Source organism: Callionymus lyra, chromosome 6, assembly GCF_982586985.1.
Source record: "Callionymus lyra chromosome 6, fCalLyr1.hap1.1, whole genome shotgun sequence".
NCBI lineage: Eukaryota > Metazoa > Chordata > Actinopteri > Syngnathiformes > Callionymidae > Callionymus > Callionymus lyra.
The window spans coordinates 24,545,687-24,567,166 of NC_141823.1; the positions used below are offsets into that span (position 1 = coordinate 24,545,687).

The 21,480-nt window shown below is 41.1% G+C and overlaps 2 protein-coding genes across 8 annotated transcripts; one reads left to right on the forward strand and one right to left on the reverse strand.

The window, feature by feature from the left end:
* The first annotated feature begins 102 nt into the window (after positions 1-102).
* tubgcp4 (tubulin gamma complex component 4) lies at positions 103-4,922 on the forward strand. Of its 2 annotated transcripts, XM_087794394.1 has the most exons (18): positions 103-247; positions 495-623; positions 1,188-1,310; positions 1,371-1,424; positions 1,524-1,580; positions 1,722-1,801; positions 2,128-2,329; positions 2,392-2,557; positions 2,627-2,751; positions 2,810-2,860; positions 2,929-3,034; positions 3,126-3,230; positions 3,470-3,614; positions 3,687-3,864; positions 3,951-4,085; positions 4,159-4,275; positions 4,348-4,487; positions 4,604-4,922. In XM_087794394.1, the coding sequence occupies exons 1-18, from the start codon at positions 170-172 to the stop codon at positions 4,608-4,610; spliced, it is 1,998 nt and encodes a 665-aa protein (XP_087650520.1). In that variant the 5' UTR covers positions 103-169; the 3' UTR covers positions 4,611-4,922. The 2 variants fall into 2 exon arrangements, with proteins under 2 accessions (XP_087650520.1, XP_087650521.1); XM_087794395.1 differs by lacking the exon at positions 4,604-4,922 and having other exon boundaries at positions 4,348-4,491.
* A 23-nt stretch (positions 4,923-4,945) lies between these two features.
* tp53bp1 (tumor protein p53 binding protein, 1) lies at positions 4,946-20,777 on the reverse strand. Of its 6 annotated transcripts, XM_087794380.1 has the most exons (29): positions 20,639-20,777; positions 17,434-17,622; positions 17,078-17,147; positions 16,929-17,013; positions 16,798-16,859; positions 16,604-16,717; positions 16,430-16,478; positions 16,189-16,352; positions 15,845-15,971; positions 15,682-15,776; positions 15,427-15,614; positions 13,622-14,504; positions 12,893-13,009; positions 12,647-12,832; positions 12,505-12,571; positions 12,061-12,150; positions 11,559-11,781; positions 11,412-11,480; positions 11,174-11,326; positions 9,866-10,083; positions 9,204-9,353; positions 8,612-8,982; positions 8,332-8,523; positions 7,207-7,386; positions 6,503-6,691; positions 6,346-6,440; positions 6,071-6,267; positions 5,811-5,947; positions 4,946-5,299 (listed from the first exon to the last, which is right to left on the reverse strand). In XM_087794380.1, exons 2-29 carry the CDS (start codon positions 17,611-17,613, stop codon positions 5,082-5,084), a joined length of 4,869 nt encoding a protein of 1,622 aa, XP_087650506.1. In that variant the 5' UTR covers positions 17,614-17,622; positions 20,639-20,777; the 3' UTR covers positions 4,946-5,081. The 6 variants fall into 6 exon arrangements, with proteins under 6 accessions (XP_087650506.1, XP_087650508.1, XP_087650507.1 ...); XM_087794382.1 differs by lacking the exon at positions 20,639-20,777 and having other exon boundaries at positions 15,427-15,608; positions 17,434-17,893; XM_087794381.1 differs by lacking the exon at positions 20,639-20,777 and having other exon boundaries at positions 9,204-9,347; positions 17,434-17,893.
* Positions 20,778-21,480: the final 703 nt, after the last annotated feature.

The window sequence follows — 21,480 nt, forward strand, 5'->3', positions numbered from 1 at the left end:
AAAAAGTATTCCAAACAGTTAGCTAAACGAATTAGCAGTAGCATACCCATCGTCCTCTCTGCTGTGTGACGTAGAGAATCTGCGACAATTCGGGCGGCTATTTTGACGCTTCAGGAGGATGCGCAGTTTGAGTGTTTTTGGTTTTATTTTTTTCTGAAATAAGGGGAAAATGATCCACGAATTATTGCTAGCTTTGAGTGGATACCCGGGTGCAATATTCACGTGGAACAAGCAAAATGGTTTGCAGGTAAAGACTTAAACGCAGTTGTTCAATTACAGCTCTGAATTCTGACTTATTTTTGCTTATGTTTTATAATTTAAACTGCAGTTTAATATATACATAGGTATTTGTTTTACTGCCAACATATATTAATGTCAACTGTATTGAATAGCACCAGTATTCGTTGTGTAGGTGTCTAAGCAGTACGTTGGTAAATACATATATGAATGATGTTGAATCAGAACGTGTTGTTTATAATATCTGGTCTGCACAGGTATCTCAGGACCTGCCATTTCTTCACCCCAGTGAAACCAGTGTCCTGAACCGACAGTGCAAACTAGGCACAGATTACATACGCTTTACTGAATTCATAGACCAGCACACTGGACATGTCCTTCAACAGGTAAGTTTGCTTCGTTTCTCACACAAAATAAAAAAACGATGTATGCATGTTTTGAATAATACTTTTTAATATTTAGCATATTACTTATTTTGGGCAAAAATTATGTTTAATATGGTGTGAAATCACAGAATTGACCAGTATTTTAACGTAGTGTTGGGCATGAGTTAGACCACAGATACTAGATTAGTTAGTAAGTAAATAATCAAGCTTTATTATTTATACACAACTCTGGCAATAAAGGTTTCTGATTCTAAATATTATAGCCTGTTAGAAAAGTGTGTTAGAAGTCCAGTCAGAATTATTTCAATATTATTCTTGTATCTTTCATAATTGTTAACTTGATTTGGATTTATGAGACTTTAGTCGTACCGATTTATTTATTTATTTGAATTTAGTTATATATTGAAGATTGGCTCGAGATTTTAAAAAGGTTGAATGTTTAGCAGATGCCAACATTGAACTATCAAGTGATTATTATTATGTTAATATGTTTTTTGGTATTATTTAAGAAAATGTATTTTCTTTAATGAGTAAATGTTAGTCATGTCTATTGTTATTTTTTAGGAACATCACTCCAACCAGCCAAACCAGACGGGACTTCATGGCACTTACTTAAGTGCGTTTTGCACAGGACTGGACTCAATGCTGCAGCCGTACAGACAAGCCCTGCTGGACCTAGAACAGGAGGTGAGTATTTTTTTTAATAAATACAACTACTAAAACTAATTCAACCCGTTTCTGTTTCAGTTCCTTGGAGATCCACATCTTACAATATCCCATGTGAATTATAAACTTGATCAGGTGAATATTATATGTTTTATTTTCAGATCTTCTTTAAACAAATATTTGGTGATTATGATTTTCATAATTGATGGCCTTCTGCTTTGTTTCTTCCATCAGTTCCAGCTGCTTTTCCCCTCTGTGATGGTGGTTGTAGAGACGATAAAATCACAGAAAGTAAGCAACGTAATTTCCCATGGGATCAAAGTTCTATCTATTAATCTATATTAAGATACTTGCAGGAGCACTATTTTCAAATATTAGAATTAAATATTGCAAACAGGATGTTGAAAACCTGATGTTGTCTTAATATTGCAGATCCACGGTTGTCAGATCATGGAAACGGTGTACAAGCACAGTTGTGGTGGTCTTCCTCCTGTTCGCATGGCCTTGGAGAAGTAAGTCAAAAAAGTATATTCAAGTACAAACAAAAGGTCTATGTTTTTTTGGATAGAAAAATGAATTTTATTATTTAGAAAATATACATGTTATTCTCTCTAAATATGTTATTTATTCACAAGAACAGTTTTTTTGGGAATGAAACCCTGTTCTCTGAGAAAATAATCAGATTTGGGTTTTTCTTTTCGTGGTTCTTTTCTCCAAACATGAGTCAATTTACACGGTCGTATAAATTTGACAATGTATTAAGATTGCACATATAAACATATATCTTATCTTATTTAATATCTTCTCTGTAATCTTTGATTTTAATTGCAATTTGCAGGATTCTGGCTGTGTGTCATGGCGTGATGTACAAGCAGCTGGCAGCTTGGATGCTTCATGGACTGTTGCTGGACCAGAGCGAAGAGTTTTTCATAAAGCAAGGTCCCAGTGGGGGAGGAGGCGCAGCTAACCAGGAGGATGAAGAGGAGGATCTTGGTCTCGGAGGGTTTAGTGGGAAACAGCTCAGGGAGTTACAGGACTTGGTGAGAACCACACACCAAAATAGCGTTGAAGCTCAGCCTGAAGTCTTTCTCTGTGGTGACAGAGGCTAATCGAGGAGGAGAAGATGCTGGCTCCGTCCCTGCAGCAGTTCTCTCTGCGGACAGAGATGTTACCGTCCTACATTCCCATACGTGTGGCTGAGAAAATCCTTTTTGTTGGCGAGTCGGTGCAGATGTTTGAAAACCACAACCCCGGTTCATCTAGAGCTGGTATTCTATCTTGTAATGGATTTAATTCTAAAAGAGAGCAGAAGTCAATTGTAGTTTCATGTCTTTCAGGCTCCATACTCAAGCACCAGGAGGACATGTTTGCTGTGGAGCTGCACAAGCTCAAGCAGCAGCCTCATTTCAGTCTGTCAGATTTTGAAAATCTCATCGATCACATCAGGAGCACAGTGGCAGAGGTAAGATGGTGACGAGTAAACATTCGTTAATAAAATCTGACTTATTCTCTTCTGATAGCATCTTTGGACTTTGATGGTGGAGGAGGCCAATCTTCTTGAGCAGCTAAAGGTTTTCACATCACTTTAAGCTTTAAACTCAGAAAGGTTTTATGTAATCTTGAGCGTACTTTCTTCTAGATTATTAAGGACTTTTACCTGCTGGGCAGAGGTGAGTTATATCAGGTCTTCATCGACTTGGCACAACACATGCTTAAGACGCCTCCAACAGCCGTCACAGAACATGGTGGGTACAGATGTCAACCTCCATCAATGATGATGTAATATCCCGCTTCATCATGTAGACCGGTAAAATAATATACCTTTTTTCTTTGCAGATGTTAACGTGGCATTTCAGCAGGCGGCTCACAAGGTTTTATTGGACGATGATAATCTGCTGCCTTTGCTTCATCTTACTGTGGATTATCAGGGAAAAGAAAAAGGTGAGTTCCACCTTAAAAGAAATTAAGAATGTTTAAGTGTGAGTACATTTTGACAGAGATTCACATATAAATTGGATTATAACGATTGCATAAAACCAATTTAAACGTTTGGCGCCATCTGTGGGTTAATCGACTTACTGCATCTTAACTATGCGCGATATATGCATGTACAAATGTTATAGACTGTCATTAAAATAAGTCACTGGAATGCTAAATATTTGTTCTTCATTCATTTGCAGAGACAATTGGGGCCAGAGATGGAGCAACACCCCCACAAGACACATCTCCACGTGAAGTCCCGCCTACCGGCTGGGCCACCCTAGGTCTCATCTACAAGGTCCAGTGGCCTCTCCACATCCTCTTCACCCCTGCAGTTTTGGAGAAGTCTGTACTTTGCCTCATTCACACAAGTGGTTAATTTTCGCTAATTCTGTGCCTTCGTCCGGCTGTGTTTAGGTACAACGTTGTGTTCAGGTACCTGCTGAGTGTGAGGCGAGTGCAGCTTCAGCTGCAGCACTGCTGGGCTCTGCAGATGCAGAGGAAACATCTGAAGTTCAGCCAGACAGACACTGTTCTCTGGCGACTGAGGAACCACATGGCGTTTTTGATCGACAACCTCCAGTACTACCTACAGGTGAATATCATTATACTCAGCTGAGGTAATTTTTTTTAGTGCAGGAATGTTTGGCTCCTTGTTTATACGCATGACTCTGATTACAGGTGGACGTGCTGGAGTCTCAGTTTTCTCAGCTGCTCCAGCAGATCAACTCCACGAGAGACTTCGAGAGCATCAGACTGGCCCACGATCATTTCCTCAGCAACCTGCTGGCCCAGTCCTTCATCCTCCTGAAGCCTGTGTGTACTTGACCCAAGTCTTATCTCACTTATATCTGACGTTCTCTGGTCCATCATGCATTTATGCTCTCAGGTTTTCCACTGCTTGAACGAAATCATCGAGCTCTGCCAGAACTTCTGTTTGCTGGTCAGTCAGTGTGTGGGGTCGCTGGATGAGAGGGGGATGGCTCAGCTGGACTTACTCGGGAAGGTAAGACAAGTCTTTTTTTTTTGGCACACATTTAAAAAAAACAACATATTCTTGAGTTCCACTGCCTTGCAGGGTTTCAAGCGGCAATCCTTCCTGCTGTTTACCATCCTTTCACGTGTGAGGAATTCTCAGATCAACTCGGACCTCGCTCAGCTTCTCCTTAGGCTGGACTACAACAAGTACTACACCCAAGCTGGAGGAACCCTGGGCAGGTAAGACTGACACGGCACCGTTTTAACCTTTGAAGAGTTTTCATGATGTATGAAAATGTGTAAATAATCACGCACGTGAATAATTAAAAATAATTCAACTTCTCTTTCTTTTGTAGCATTTGAGATTAAAACGACTGAAGCATCATTCAAAGATTTTTCATTTGAGTGTGAAAATCCTGATAAAATATCATTTTTGGAGAGCACTCACTCCCAGCTGCGTACAAGTACTCGGAGCATCATGGACTGTTCTCTGCAACTTAATAACATGCTGCAGGAGGGAAAAAAATGGATCGAAAAACAGCTTGTAAATACTGCACAGATACATGAGTGTCTGCTTTGTCTACTTCATTTTGGGACTATGTCTGAGGTGACTCGGCCTCATTCAGACCGTTACATTTTGCATATTTCTCTGACCTGCCATGTAAATTGTAAATATCAACCCTAAATAAAGTCAAACGTGAAACGAAGAACAGTTTATTGTTTGATAAAAACAGAGGTAACATGATATATACAGCAGGTGCATGCCACTAAAATGGAACATTTAAAACAGCTTTTCTAGGTGTGTGTGTTGCATATGATAAAATGGACGGACAATTAAGATGAAGACAACGGCGACGATGACGGCGTAGTTGTTGAGTAGTTGTGACGATACTGAGGTTTGCTGTCGAAATCCTGTCGCTCCCCAGTGATGAGACTCTGGATCAGCCACTCGGCAGAAACGAGCGGGATTTTCTGTGACGTTACCGTCTCCTGCAGCGATGCTGGACAACTCTGGTCCATCAATACCACATCGAACTTCCCAGCAGGAACGTCTGCACACAATGACAAAAAACATGTAAACGCAATGAATCGTTAGATCTGTCATTACCCTCTGCGAGAGTTTGGTATTTTTATTGTTCAAATATTGGATTGAATTTGAACATTCATGAATTAATGTGGTAGAACTTTCTATTACTTAAACAATGTTCACATGACCATTTTATAGTAGTGGGCCAGGAAGAAAAAACGGAGACCAACCCAGCAAGATCCATTTTCCCATTTATGTAAACAAATAAAAGTGACGAAGGAGGCATCAGAAGCTCCACAACATTGCACTTTAACTTTTCTGACAATGGAGGAGCCAAAAAAAAAGTTTTTAACCTCACTTATTGCAGGCCTTTAAAGTATATATTTTAACTGTATATTGGTTTTGATTGTTAAAGCGCTTCGTGACCCTGGTCTAGAAAGGCGCTTTTCAAATAACTATTACTTATTGCAGATTTTAAAAGGGACCAGGGGTTTCATTGGGACCAGCTTGTGTGATGCCATATTGTGAATGCTCACCAGTACCATCTTTATCTGGCTGAAAGTGGCGGGTAGACGAGGCTCCTCCCATCGTGGCCAGCTGTGCCAACAGCTCCTCTGGCTTTTCAAACACCAGCAGGATTTTGAGCGACTTAAACGGAGAGCAGCGGGAATGCCTGAAAAATTGAAATAAAAATCAGAAAAACAGCACTTAGGATTTAACACTAAACTAAATTGATACATTAGCAGTTAAAAATAAAAGTAGTGGGGGGATACACAAAAATCAAGTAACAACTCACCACTCCACTGGAGTCTCGTCAGGCCCCACTCCTGCAGGCAGCAGGTAGTTCCTGTAGTTGAGCAGCTTGTTGTCTCTGCAACAGTCTCGCACCCAGATATGGGAGACACATGGGACGCCACTGGCCAGGCACAGCAGATACTTCCTGGTCCGGCAGTGCTGGTCGGCGATCAGCAGGCTCTGATATGCTGCTTTACACTGAAGAGAGAACGAAAATGAGCTTCAAAATGTCACTTTTATTTTCTTGATATCACCCTTTAAAAGGTGATTTTTTACCTGCTCCTCGTTGAAGTCTGGAAGGATGAAGCCTCCGCCCGCCTGCAGCTGAGACTCTGTGTACTTCTTGTTAAAAGGACCCGTCTGCACGTAATCTGTAAAAAATCCCTCAGATTATCAGTGAGGATCGCGAACATTCTCAAACTCAGACGCGCACCTTCATCGTCCTCGCTGCTGAACCTGTTGGTCAGCCGGTCGCTCTCGGAGGAGGCCGTCAGCATGAAGGCGAAGCCCATAAACAGGGACGTGTTCTCGGGCAGAGGGCCGTGAGTCTCGGCAAGGTCGTCCGACTGACCCGGGAGGTCAGTGCCGCTGCCCGATGTGTTACACACACCGACCCGCTGAGCTGTGGACACACCAGAGAATAAAGCTACAACATAAAACCAACTATATATATATTTTTTTTATCTAGCCAGGGTCGTCACTAAATTCTAAAAGGTAAATGTGCCTTTTAGAAAGTAGGATTTAAGAAAAGAGGAAAGTTTAAAGCTGAGAATATTGTCTGTGTTTTTAATGGACTGATAATTTAAGCTCTCTGTGAACTGAAAGAAACACTCTCCAAAAACCCTCCACCTGTGACCAGCACCAGAATCGTAAACTGTTGGTTTCTCAATTACCGAGTCGGCCTCAGTGGAAGCCAGCGGGCAGCAGAGGGAGAACTCGGGACACATGGAGGTTAAAATGTACAAAAATCAAACATTACTGTTCACGAATCACAACTCCGGAATAATTAAAAAGAAGGTAAAAAAGGTTGATATAAAACCAATAAAATCCATGTAAAAAGAGTAAAATCTGTCTAAAATAGCTACAAATATCACAGCAAGAACTATGAAAGATCTCTCCTGGTGGGCGCTTCTGTACCAGCTTTGGAGGCCGGCAGCCGGCGCCCTCGTTTGGCCGGAGTCTTCTCATCATCGGAAGACACCGCCTTTCTTTTGAAGGACGTTCCTGGGGTTCGTGGACTCGCTGACGAGGAATTTGTAGGGGTGTTAGGACCCCCAGTTCCAATTCTGCGACGTCTCTTCCCCTCCACAAGGTTATCTGCAAACATTCAATCATTCATAAAGTTAGAAAATCTAGTGTAGCAGAGCCGTTTCACGAAACCTCATCAGCCGTTTCACGAAACCTCATCAGCCGTTTCACGAAACCTCATCAGCAGATTCACGAAACCTCATCAAGTATTTCATGAAACCTCATCAGATGTTTCAAGAAACCTTATCAAGTATTTCAAGAAACCTTATCAAGTATTTCACGAAACCTCATCAACTATTTCACGAAACCTCATCAGCAGTTTCACAAAACCCTATCAGATGTTTCAAGAAACCTCATCAAGTATTTCATGAAACCTCATCAGATGTTTCAAGAAACCTTATCAAGTATTTCAAGAAACCTTATCAAGTATTTCACGAAACCTCATCAAGTATTTCACGAAACCTCATCAGCAGTTTCACGAAACCTCATCAGCAGTTTCACGAAACCTCATCAACAGTTTCACGAAACCTCATCAGATGTTTCAAGAGACATCATCAGATGTTTCACGAAACCTCATCAGATGTTTCAAGAAACCTCATCAAGTATTTCAAGAAACCTCATCAAGTATTTCAAGAAACCTCATCAAGTATTTCACGAAACCTCATCAGATGTTTCACGAAACCCCATCAGATGTTTCACGAAACCCTATCAGATGTTTCACGAAACCCTATCAGATGTTTCAAGAAACCTCATCAAGTATTTCAAGAAACCTCATCAGATGTTTCACGAAGCCTCATCAGATGTTTCCCGAAACCCCACCAGATGATTCACGAAAACTCATCAGATGTTTCACGAAACCCTATCAGATGTTTCACGAAACCCTATCAGATGTTTCACAAAACCTTATCGGCAGTTTCACAAAACCTCATCAAGTGTTTCATGAAACCTAATCAGCCGTTTCCTGAAACTTTGTCAGCTAATCACTAGAAGACACCACAGCACTGGTGGACTCACCAAGGCTGATGTCGGAGGCCTTGGCGAGGGGAGTGGAGGGCTCGTAGGGGCCGAGACTGTGCTGCTCCCTCAGCCGGTTCCCCTGCTCCAGGGACAAAATGACAGATGTCCTGTTGTACCACTGCTTCTGTCCATCCTTCTCCACACTGTAGAACAGATCTTGGCCCTCTGTCTTGTAGCCCTTCACGACACCTGCCAAACCGCACATATGAGGGGCGGAGCATTATTTTACGTTAAACAAAATAATATCTGTGATATCTACAGCAGTGCCTCTCCTCACCCACACTGAAGTACTCGTCCTCCAGCAAGGCGGTGACCTCCGTCTCCAGAGGGATGGGATCACACAGAAGAACATCTTTACCAGGCACCTCGCACTCATAACCGTCGTCGAACCGCAGGCGGAACCTCCCCTCGCCCGCATCTTTAATTATCCGACCAGAGTAGAAGTAGCCGTTGGAAGACCACTTTGCTACGACCCGTAGGCCCACCAAGCTGTTGCTGCACGACCTGGCCTGCTCCGGAGACGACCTCAGCAGTTCAGAGACGGTGGGACTCAGAGGGTTGTGTTGAGAATGGAGACGGGCATATGGTTCGTCCTCCGAGGAGGACAGAGGGTGAGCCCCGAGCTGCTGCAGTGAGCCACCACGACCTCTGTACAGGACGGAAAAGGTTTTTAGTTGAACATGAAAGACAAACAGTGGCTTCACATTATTCTGAAGGAGATCCTGTGAGATGTTAAGCGAAAAGGCTGATGAGCGTTTTAGAAATGATTATAGCTCTGTGAGTGACTGCAGAGTGAAAGTCAGAAAAGGAAAGTGATGAGAGTTGTGAGTCAGTGGGGGACAGTAAAGGTGAGCCTCAGTGAGACTCACCTGGAAGCAGGTGAGCCGGACGGGGGTCGACCCCTCCTCGCCCGTCCAGCAGCAGTGGGTGAAGCCAGCTCCTGGGGTGACCCAAGGGTGCTAAAGCCTTTGTCCTTTGTGACTAGACCCCTGTGTTTCTGCCCACCTCCCCTCCTGGGGCTGCATAAACAGAGGGGACAAGTGGAACCACTTCAGACCACATTCTAGACCGTCTTAAGCTTATGTAGGAGATACAACATTTCAGAATGTTCACTACACATCTATACATGCATAATATTCTTATTTAACATTAATATACTGTTAAGTTTTGGTCAACTAAATTAACTGTTAAGGTAAGAGATGGACATCATTTCAGAGTCATCGGTTGTTATGGATCTAAAATTAATTGGAAACTTACAAAAGTTGAAAAAATTATTATTGTTATTGTTATTATTATTTTTGTTATTCTGCTTTAAGCTCTTAAATATTGTGTTTGTAAATCACTGACTATGAAATGAAATAATATATAAACCCCTGTTTGTTTTTCATATCAATATTTCCATTAGTTGAAAAAAACAAATCAACCTCTACTGCAGTTAGTAAATGATTAAAGTTAAAGTTAAAGATTCATGCAGGAAAAGAAAAGGCAGACATGTTAGAAAAAGTTACTTTACGGGTAGGCGAGAGAGTACCTGGAAGATTTAGCACCGCGGAAGTTTGGAATTATAAAGTCGGACCGCGGAGGTCCAGTTGAGCTGCTGGTTCCTCCAGAGCTGTGGTGCATGCTTGAAGCTTTGGACGACAGGGAACTTATATCTGCAAGGTCACCAGAGGTCAGGGAGCTGCCTGTGCGACAAGGAGAGATGTCGCCGTCCAACACTTGACAGTCCACCACTGGCTCCTCGCTCTCCTGAAAAAAACAAAAAAAACGATCCCATCGATTATTGAAGTTCAAGTTGTTAAATGAATAGTTAAATTTAAAAAAAAGTATCCATACCTATTTTGGATTAAAGCAACTTCATCATTTTTCAAAACATATACTTTACATTACATATTTTTATCATCTATTCTTTGTCAACTAGCAACGTTTCAATCTCACATTTAACCTTTATTACAAAATGTTGGCTTTTTAAAGAATTTAATTTTTTTTTTTTTTAATTAACAAAATTCAATATTTTTTATATGATTGATTTATCTCCATTTATATATTGAAAGGTTTATTTTGTTTTTAACTTTTTAGCTTATTAGCTATTTCATTAACTAATGCTAGCCCATTAGACATTTCATAAACTCATGCTAGCTTATTAGCTATTTCATTAACTAATGCTAGCCTATTGGCAATTTTATAAACTCATGCTAGCCTATTAGCCATTTCATAAACTCATGCTAGCCTATTAGCCATTTCATAAACTCATGCTAGCCTATTAGCCATTTCATAAACTCATGCTAGCATATTAGCCATTTCGTAAACTCATGCTAACCTATTAGCCATTTTATAAACTCATGCTAGCCTATTAGCCATTTTATAAACTCATGCTAGCCTATTAGCCATTTCATAAACTCATGCTAGCCTATTAGCCATTTCGTAAACTCATGCTAACCTATTAGCCATTTTATAAACTCATGCTAGCCTATTAGCCATTTTATAAACTCATGCTAGCCTATTAGCCATTTTATAAACTCATGCTAGCCTATTAGCCATTTTATAAACTCATGCTAGCCTATTAGCCATTTTATAAACTCATGCTAGCCTATTAGCCATTGTATAAACTCATGCTAGCCTATTAGCCATTTCATAAACTCATGTTAGCCTCTTAGCCATTTCATAAACTCATGCTAGCTTGTTAGCTTTAAAAAGAAATCCTGTTAGCCTGTTAGCTTTTTCATATTTCTTCATTAGCTATACCACAACCAATGTTGTGTTGAGCTAATGTAAGCCATTAGCTATCAAATATATTTAATATGCCGTGTCTAACTGCAGAACAAATTGAAGTGGCTACCTCTGTGACTTTGCGGTCCACCTCTCTTCCATCCTCATAGTACACGTCTGTGATGATGCGTGTGATGGTGGTTCGCACTTCCTGGATGGTGCGCACGTGTCTGCGGTGAGCTGGACCTGCAGGTCTTCTTAAGGTGGGCGTCTCAGTGTCCCCCTTCAAAACAACAATAGTTCATTTGCTTCACTACATTCAGTCAAATTGAACTATTATTAATATGTTTTATAAATAAGAATTGTACTTTGTTGGCCGGCGAGCGTGACCCTGCTGCATCAAAGCTGGTCTGCTGGGAAATTGATCGATGTTGGTGCTGAGGAGGACAGTGGTGTCATTTCATTCATGAAATAGAAACCCTAAAAAATAAGTTGACCAATTTAGAAAAACAAACCTTGTTATTGGACGGGCTGGAAGTCTTGTCAGGGCACTGCTGGGAAGCCATCTTGCGTCGGGCCTCGGCTTTGGCCGGCTCAGACGGGACTTCTTCTGACGGATCAGGAGGCACAGTGGAAGCTTTTACATTCTCTGGAGGCTCTTGTTGGCTGTTTGGGAGACTATTGCACCCTAGCGAGGACGACTGGCTGAGTATCTGAGGCGACGCGAACAGCTCCCCTCTGGAAAGAGAAATAGAATCTTGACATGAACTCCATTAACTGATCATACAAACACACACACTCTTCTGCTAATGTTGTGTTGTTTTCATAGAAAGTAAAATGAGTGAATCTAAAAGCATGCTGTTATCAAAGACAATTGAGGCCAAGACTTTACTTTCCCACTCAAAATGACCCACAGAAGTATTTTTCGATGCCGAAAATAACCTCACAAGTAGGTCTCACCTCCTCTCTAGAGACACACTCTGACCCCAAAACATCTGGAACTGTATTTATTCTCACCTCACAAGTTTTACATTTTCTGTAGCCGGACCATCTTCCATTGTCTCTTGAGGCCGGTGGACCTCCCTGACACGGGTGAACACTGATGGGCTGTGAGGTGAAATATAGTATTCACGTTTCAGTTGGTGAGAAGCAGGATTACACGGTTAAATTGAGATACAAATGATTTTTAATTAAAAGTATAAAATGGTTTGAATTAAAGTTGTTCTTTTTCAACAGTTGTCATAGAAACCATTTTGGCAGGCTGACTACCATGAAAGGCCTCTGAGGACGTAATGTGACATTTGAGAGTTCATTACCGTACCTTAAAGGAAAAAAAAAATGTATCAAGCAAAACAAAAACACTGTTGTCATGGCAACAGTGCGTCTTTCCACTTTACTGAAAGAAAAGGCTGAATACTGCCTCTATTTGAGAGTTCATTTGTTGTAAAAGTGCATGAATACCTTCCAATGGCCTTGATGTCAGTGGTAACCTTGGCAACAGGCCCATCCTCTTCCGACAGGGACGGCTCTGGTGGAGAAGAAAATGATTCTGTGTAACTATCATCTCCATGAGGAAAAACTGCGACAAAGAGAAGTCTCTTACTCTGCAGGCTGAAGCGCTCCGAGCTGCCTTCTTCCACCGGCGTCACCAGCTTCATCCTCAGACTCAGCTTCCCTTCCTCTTTGTCGCTGCCACCATCATCACCGGGACCCACGTCCCCGGTCGCCGTAGCGACGTCCACCGAAACGTCCCCCATCCCCTCAGACTTCTCCGAGAAGGATACCATTTCTAATGGTCAACAGAGAATCATTAGAGCTAGTCTTATGGCCTTTAAAGTCTGAGACTGACCAATGGGGGTGCTGTGTCTGTGCGACCTCTTCAACTGGCTGATCAACGGAGTTGCTGCAGCAACAGCAGGTCCCATCGACTCCCCTTCTTTAGGCAGAGTGAAGTGGAAGGAGATTTCTGCGAGAGGATATTTGATTTTAAACAGACCGTTGACCTTCTAATAACAGCTAACATTACAAGAGCCTAACTAAACTAGTCATAATACTCATGAGCTGAAATAAACCGGACACACTATGTAAAGAAAAAATTGGAGAGGAGTTTTATAATCAGTATTTCTCTAGAACAATGGATACATATTTGAAAAACGTAAGAATATATTAAGGCTTCCCATATCTGGAGGGAACATTGTTGGAACAATATCATTAGATTCTTTAATACACCAAACATACACAGACAACCATCATCAGATCAACCATGTTGGAGGAATTAAAGCTGATAATCTAGTTCATGCTCATGAAGTCATTTGAAATATCTTGAGATACAATATTCCAGATTTAAGTTCTGGATACAAATTCAAATTTTACAATCTGCTTGAAAATCACGAAAGAACAAAAGGCTATTATAAATAAATGGCACAAGATACAATCACCTAATATATGTTAAGCGTTTGAAATTGAATTTGTGAATCATAAATTAAAGTGGTGCAGGTTCAAATGGAGAAAACGTACTTTATGTTTGTATGTTGACGTTTGATTTTATGTGAAAGAAATCTAATAATCATAGGCTTACCTCCAGAGCTGTCGCTCAGACTCTTGTCTTTAAGACCTTCTGTCTCTGGGACGTTTATCTTCTCGTTCTTGTGACCGTTGGTAGACACCAAAGACCCATCATTGGTCTTTAACGGTAGAGCCTGAGACAAGCGACCTTCATCCTCGCCGTCTTTGGCCATGTTCTCCTCCTGCTCATCCATGGGCTCTGGTGTCAGCATCTGGCTCTGTGACAGAACCAGAGCCATACCTGGAGGCCCATCGCCCCCCATGGTCTCAGTCACTTCTTCCTCCATCACCTCTTCTTGACTGTCGACGATCTGGTTGTTGTTCTGACTGCTACACACAGTGTCGCATCTCTTCTCTTGTGAGTCACTCTGTGTGGTATCACTCGCTTTGACACTTTCCTTTGCTACGTCTGTCTCGGTTTTCTGAGAGATCAGGGGCGGCGAGGACTGACTGCTGGGAGTCTCCTGGACACACAGGCTGACTTGTAAATCCGAGGAGCTGAGCTTCGACTGAGAGCACGACACCGTGGCAACACTCCCGCTGTCTTTCACATTCACGGAACAGATCGGAGCTTCGGCAGCAGCAGGCGTCTTGGAAACGATTCCAGTTTGTGACTGAGAGGACTCGCCATTGGTCCTGTGATCGTGGCCCGACACCACAGAGTCGCTGGTGTCCACACCAAACTCCCCGTCCACTTCTTCTATCTGCGTGGCCTGGCTGTCCTCCAGCATGTCTTCTGAATGTTTGGCTGCTGAGGAGCTGCTCTCCAAGTGTGAAGAGAGCTGCAGAGGCAACGCAAAGGAACCAGATTCCAGCTGCTGGGACTGAGACTCCAGAGGTAGAGACGGAGACTTTTTATCCGACTGCTGAGGGCTCTGATTGGCGGCAAAGACGTCCTGAAAATAGAAAGGAAAAAATGTTATATGACCTTGTTAAAAAGAATAAAATACTCAATTCTTCATGTTTGAAAGTTTTTTTTGATTGTAAAGCATTTCTAACTAACTATGTTGAGTTAATGTTATCTTGTTTAATGATTTTCAAATCAAAGCAAATCCAGATGATAAAAATAAAAATGTGTTCACCTCGACCCAGAGACAACACAAGGGTCAAAAGTATTTCAATGAACAATATTAAATTCCTTTCAGGTTATGGTGTTAAGAAAAGTTTGACCTTGAAAGTGTCCATACAGACCATATCTACAAATAGGAAGCTATAATAAAAAGAAAGCTACCCCGTTTTAGTAGCCTATTTAAAGCCGTTAATTCATTTACGCAGCTGGGCCTAAATCAGTTAAGTTGCCTCAACGTTGTAGTGCATTATGAGAGGGATTGGTGGGATATCAAATATGGGAGAATTGATACTTGTGTTAGCCAAATGCATTTTGAATTTCAAAGGTCCAACGCCATTACTTCAGAATCCACTTTAAAGACACACAAGCAGCATTTAAACATTTGTTTTTCTTCTTTCCTACGGCGTATTTACAGACATGTTAATACCTAATATTATAAGATTATAATCAGATTATAAATGATTGAGAAATGCAGTAAATTAGTAAGCATTATTTGTACATCGCCTTTCATAGACCGGGACTATATTATAAATGGTTATATATTTAAAATAATGTGCAAAATATACATTTTAATAATAGAAACTTTGAAAAAAAACATTGAAGATTTTTGATTTTCAGAAAGGGGTGTAGAACATCACCGATGCAACAACTGAGGGATTACCATCATAAAAGTGATTTAAATTAATGTCTCCAACAATAAATTAAGAGAAAATAAAACAAGATTATTTAAATAAAAAGGATCAACATACATGCGAGAACTCTGGCTGTGAGGGCAGCGACAGCGTTCGTTCCAGTTGAAAACCAGGACAGTTCTGGGACAGAGGAGTGGATGCAGAGGGTTGAGGCTTGGATGCAGGGCCTGTTTCCATGGGTTCCCCCTCCTTCTCAGCCTCTCTTCCTTCTAGAGGCTGTGATGTGTCCATTGGCTCATCTGCACCTGACAATAACAACACGTCCACGTCACGTTGAATTCAACATACAGTTTTGATTTCTTCAGTTCTCACAGGGTTCATTCTCTGGCTCGGTCGGTGAGCTGGGGATTATTAAAGGAGTGTTGTTGAAGTCGTCTGGCGTTGGTGCAATACAATCAATGGAGCTCCTGCAACAAGAGATGCAATTATTTACAATCCTAGTTTGTTGTTCAGTAAAGTAAGATGATGCTCTTACTGAGACAGACTTTCTTGAACCAGAGTTTCATGTCCAGACAGGTGGAGAAGGTGCAGGGTTTGGGCCGGCGTGGATGTTGGGAGGCCTTGTTGCTCAGGCTCAGACACTGTGCTGTCCACTGCGGCACCTTTTATAAGCCAAGGTTCAAGAGACTGATTTAATAACGTAAAGTGATAATTTGATAGTCATTATAAAGGTAACAGAATAAATTAAGTGATATATATAGCCACAGACAATAAAAGCATTTAAACAAAATCTAACTAGCAGTGGTAATTGAAAGGTATGTTTTAAAATGGAGATGAATAAATAAAGATTGCAGATCTCAGTCTTTGAAAATCGTGTACCTGTCTTTTCAGTGTCAAACATGTCCTGCTGCGAGGACTGGATGTTACAGTCCTGTTGCTCGAGCTCACAAGAGTTCTGGAGGCTCTCTGAGTGCAGCAGGGCCTGGACACTCAGCTGCCTTCCCGACTGGTGTTCTGAGGAGCTGCTGGAGCTGACCTCGGACCTGCGAGAGAAACACAATTGACGACTCTACACCAAGAGTTTTTGAATCTAAATTCTTGTAATTGTTAAAACAGAAACCTTAATGCTTTGTGGCCTTGACTCTCTGAGGGTCCAGACTTGTTTGTGTCTGTTGTGATCAAAGAATACTGATGTCATAATATGGTTAAAAAGAAGATGCATAACGTATTAAACAAGTAAATCCAAACAAATATTTCTTGGCTTTAAAAGCCTGTTTAAAAAAAACAACTATACCCAATTTGGCTTGCATCAGGTCATGGGTCTGAGAGGAGTCATGACAGTTCTCGGCTTCAGCACAAAGATCCTGACTCTGAGAGAGAGCCAGGAAGCCAAACTGCGAATTTCCCTCTAAAAGACACAATGAAAGCGAAATCAAATGAAAAACCATTTAAAAGTTTGACAACTGGCAAGTCATAAAACCATGTTACCTTCAGACTGACAGTTAGTGGTTGAATCAGCCCCGGACTCCATGTCGGTTTCGGAAGAACACCTGCAGCATCAGGAGCAAAGGTCAAAACACATTACATCAACGGAGAACGGTAAAGAAAAATCGACCTACCTTTTGTTTTGGGGGAGAGGACAGATGCTGAGGACCTGACTTTCCTCTTGGAAGGCTGAACAGGAATCCAACTCTGCTTGATAATCTAAACAGAGGCAGTAACAACATTATTATTTCACTCTGGACACAGGATCACTTGTTCTACCGACCGTGATGGCTATTGTTCTCCGACTGGCTGCCACTCTGAGAACATATGCTCGGGGGTGATGCTATCAATTCCTGGAGTGAGAAGGAAACAGCCACAATAGTAATGCAACACCAGTAGTACTTGGAGCTTCACACTATCACCACACTTTTTTTTATTTCCACATTACTGAGCCACAGGGTTCACAGCATACAGAGAGAGAAAAGGTGTTTTGAAGGTGTGTAACCTTTGAACATCCAGGAAAGAGTAGGCCTTGTGTTTGCTTGGAAACACTAATGTGTGACAATCACAAGTAGAGTTTAAACGTAAAGATCTATTGCTATAAATGTTGTATACAGACGATGGCGAGAAAAGGCTCACCAGGACCGGGCTGCGGGGTGAAGGCTGCAGGCTGGACAGGCGACGAGCCAGCAGGGCTCTGTAGCTGCTCTCCGGGTCGTCTTCCAGGGCGACGCTGTCCGGCTGGGAGTCTTCCACGATGAGGCACGGGTTCTCGGGCTGAGGCAGGCTAGAGTCCAGCTCGCTTCCTCCGGGCTCCATGTGATCGAGCTGAAGAACGGGACACGCTTTTAAATCCAAGGAAGCTCGACTACATGGACATCAAAGGGTCTGTTATTGTTGTTGACTGGCACGCGCTAGCATGCTAGCTAAAGTTGGAGCTCCGCCCACGAGAAAAAACGTCACTGTGTCATAAAGATCGATGTTATATCCAGATCCCCTCGCATAATGATCCACGGTGGCTATCTGTCAAAAATAAAAACTAAGTAAAAATAAAACCGACGGTGGCATAGGCGAGTGCACGCACGCTCAAACACACCCACCGGACTGGCGGCAAAACCGGGTGGAAGCCACGCTATTGGTCTGATGACTTAGTGACGTCACATCCCGTGCTGATTGATCTTACGGTTGTAGAATAACAAATCGGGCGCAGCATGGAGGAAATAAAGAGTAGATCATGATCACTGTTATTTGACTTAACGTAATATTACATTAATAAAATATATTTAATTCATTTTTATTCAAATCAAAGAGTCACTATCCGACATTCATTAAGAGTATTTGGTGCATTCAAATATGTCACTTAAGATTAAAATGTGCTACTTCACATCATCTTCCTAGTACCTTCATTAAAATAATTATTTTTTAGGTAAATACCAGCTCTTCTCTTGAGTCTAGTGTGGTTGGCACTTGAGAATGAGACTAAAACTTAATAAAGCACACATTAAGTATCTTCAAATCCTAGCCACAGCTTCCCTTTCTTTAAATTCCATTCATTTGACCTTATTGTTTTAACATTACTCATCCCATTTTTCCACTGAAAAGCGTTACTTCATATTAAAGATATGTCAACCTCGGGAGAGAAAACAGCTGCTATCTCACGTAAGACAAATCACTTTCATTAAGGAGGGCAACAGTGTCTATGATAGGATAAGATAAACCTCAATCCCAGTCTTTCACATGATAAATTACAACATTTGAGCAGCAAGTAGGCCAAATTAAACAAGTAAAGTAAAAACAAAAGAGACATCTTATCCTGCTGATCTGTCAACAAGTAGTAGTAGAAGTAAGTCATTTTTATTTATATTGCGCTTTTCCAGACCAGGGTCACATAGCGCTTAGACAATGAAAACAAAACAACAGCAGACACGTATTTCCTAAGAGATAATCATTGTTAGCAAATATTTGCACTATCTAGAGCAGGGGTCACGAACGTACAAAGGAGTAGACCTTAGACCTGTAAAATATGATATTTTCTTTCTTGTTGCCCCATTTGTAATTATATCTCATTAGTGTGTTAGAGCTGAGGAATATCATCATCTCATTTATCAACTATAATAGGAAATATTTAGTTGTTTCAGAAGTACAAGCTGGTAGTAGTCCTTCGGGTCACACAGTGTCCATGGAGTAGCTCACCAATTCAAAAAAGTTCCTGACCCCTGATCTAGAGAGACTCTTCCTGATGAACTACATTAGAGAATCGCTCTGCAGAAAGAGGCTGCAGGAAGCTTTGAAATACGAGAGATTTAGAGGTTATCACGACCACTTTCCTCCCTTGAGTCACAGATCTACATATGCATATCTAAACACTTCTCTTTCATCCATTACAGTCAGTGCCAGCAATCTAATTAAAAAAATAAGATGATGAATTTAGGTGTTTTTTTTGATGCAACTCTGTGTACAGTGCAGTCTTTAGGACGAGTGATCATTTGTAGCTTTCATCTACACTTAAAAGCAAAATTGAGAGTTTTATTGAGAGTAAATGGCGGATCACAAGAGGATCACGTAGTTTTATATCTCACAGCCCGGCCATCCCTGCCCACAAAATTAGAGGATTAACAGCCTCTGAAATATAATTTATATCGCCATTTGACAGCAACTGTTTCCATGGAAACACCAAAGATTTGGTGACACCACAGCCTATGCAAATCAGAGGGACCCTGCTGTTGGAGGAGAGAACACACAAACGCTCCAATCATTTTCTCTGAATGAGGCTGCTGTTGGGAAAAGAGGCAGATATAAAATAATAAATGAGAAGCTAATTCATCTTCCGGATGCCAATGACACCTATTGTACTACAGTGAAGACATTTAAGCATATGCACTGTATGTATACACATTAATTAGGGGGGAAAAACTGTCTAGATCGTCAAATTCCCTTTTATGCAGGTCTTATAGAAAAGCATTAGCTGACACAGGTCAACCTTTGCTTCATGACTCTATTAATGTTCATTCAAGATGATCTCAACATCCTTTTTGAGTCTACTTTCTTAGTTTTTTCACACTTTTGAGGGGAAACATAATTCTAGCATATCATTTAATAAAATTAGGCTTTTTTTTAACAACTATACAGTGGACAAGACTGATTCAAATGTGGTGCATGGTGTAGAAATACTGTAGGTTTCTAAGAGCATGCTTGATATGCATTGTAAATATATGAATACAGCAGTAATTTTCATGCAAATATATTATATTACATTTAATGTACTTTTTAAATTTCTTAATTTGATGTTAGCTTGTTGGTGTTATTTTTTTAACCTTTATCAAACCCACCATTGTCTGTTTATAACAGATGGTCATAATGATGATGTCAATATGAACTACACTGGGATGTGCAAACATTTATGTTTTTGTTTTTTGTCATCATCACATTATCAGAGTCTCACCCTTGTTCAGAATTAAGAAACCCCCCATAAATCAGCGGTGCATATTTTAACAATGAATGTGTCTTTGTGCGTCTGGAGTCAGCAGACTTGACCAGCACATCTGCTTCAATGGTGAGGAGGATCTGAACCACTTCTCTTTTTTTTAGGATGAGAGCATAATGGCGACAGGGATGAGGACACGCTCCCGAAAAACGTTTAACCCCCTCAAGAAGGATTCAAAGACGTGCGCCATCCCTCCTCTGTAACCTTCCCGAACCGAGAAGTTGAGCGTCATTTCTGCGGGTCGTCTCGTTCCAAAAAAAAAAAAAAAAAAATGCGCAGCCACATCCTGGAGATGATGTCTCCCTGACATCTTTCACCTCCATCACCAACAGTCAAGGAGAAGAACATGCATAACCTTACCTTGATAATGGCGTCTGCTGGAGTTTGTTTTGACCCGGACAGACGTGTGTGTTCGTGCGTGTGTGTGTGTCCGACCCCGGCGTCTTCCTACGCGCCTCCGTGTTCGCTCAGATTCTGGGTGTGGAGAGCCACGCAGGAGGCACGTCCACATGCTAGCGCTCCCGACCGCCCGGGAGCCATCATGCTTACTTTGCTTGCGGTTTTCTGCAGGAATAAAAATGTATTTGGTGATATTTAATCGGAAAATATCATCTGGCACATTGTGAATGCTTGCGATTAATCAGAAATACACTTTCAAAATTGTATTTATATTTTGCTATATATGTAATTTCCCTTGCACTTTCCTGTGAGGTTATACCTCTTTAAGTTAAAAACACAATGGCAGGATGGTCAGCAAAGATTTTCTGGAACTCTTGTTGTGTTATCAGTTTTATCTTGCCCTTTAAAGTATAGACTTTATTGAATTTTGTTTTGATTCTTTAAGCTCTTTGTGACCCTGGTCTGGAAAAGTGCTATACAAATAAAAATTACTTACCTACTTACTTACATTAGCTTCCACACAAAAAGTTGAATTACTGTGTATTAATTAAAAAAAACTGTTTTTATACGTTCAATTGTTTCGTAGTTTAATATGACAGAACAACTTGACACATTTAGTAAGTAGTGGTAAAGATAAAAACAGTTAAAGAATCAGAAACCTTAATTGCCAGTGTTGTAAAAACAACATAGAATTTTGCTTGTGGTGACCGTACAGAATGGAATAATAAAATATGATGCTAGTTATCATAGTATTAAGCCAAATGTATGCATTATACTGTACATCCAAAAGACAAAGTCAAGGT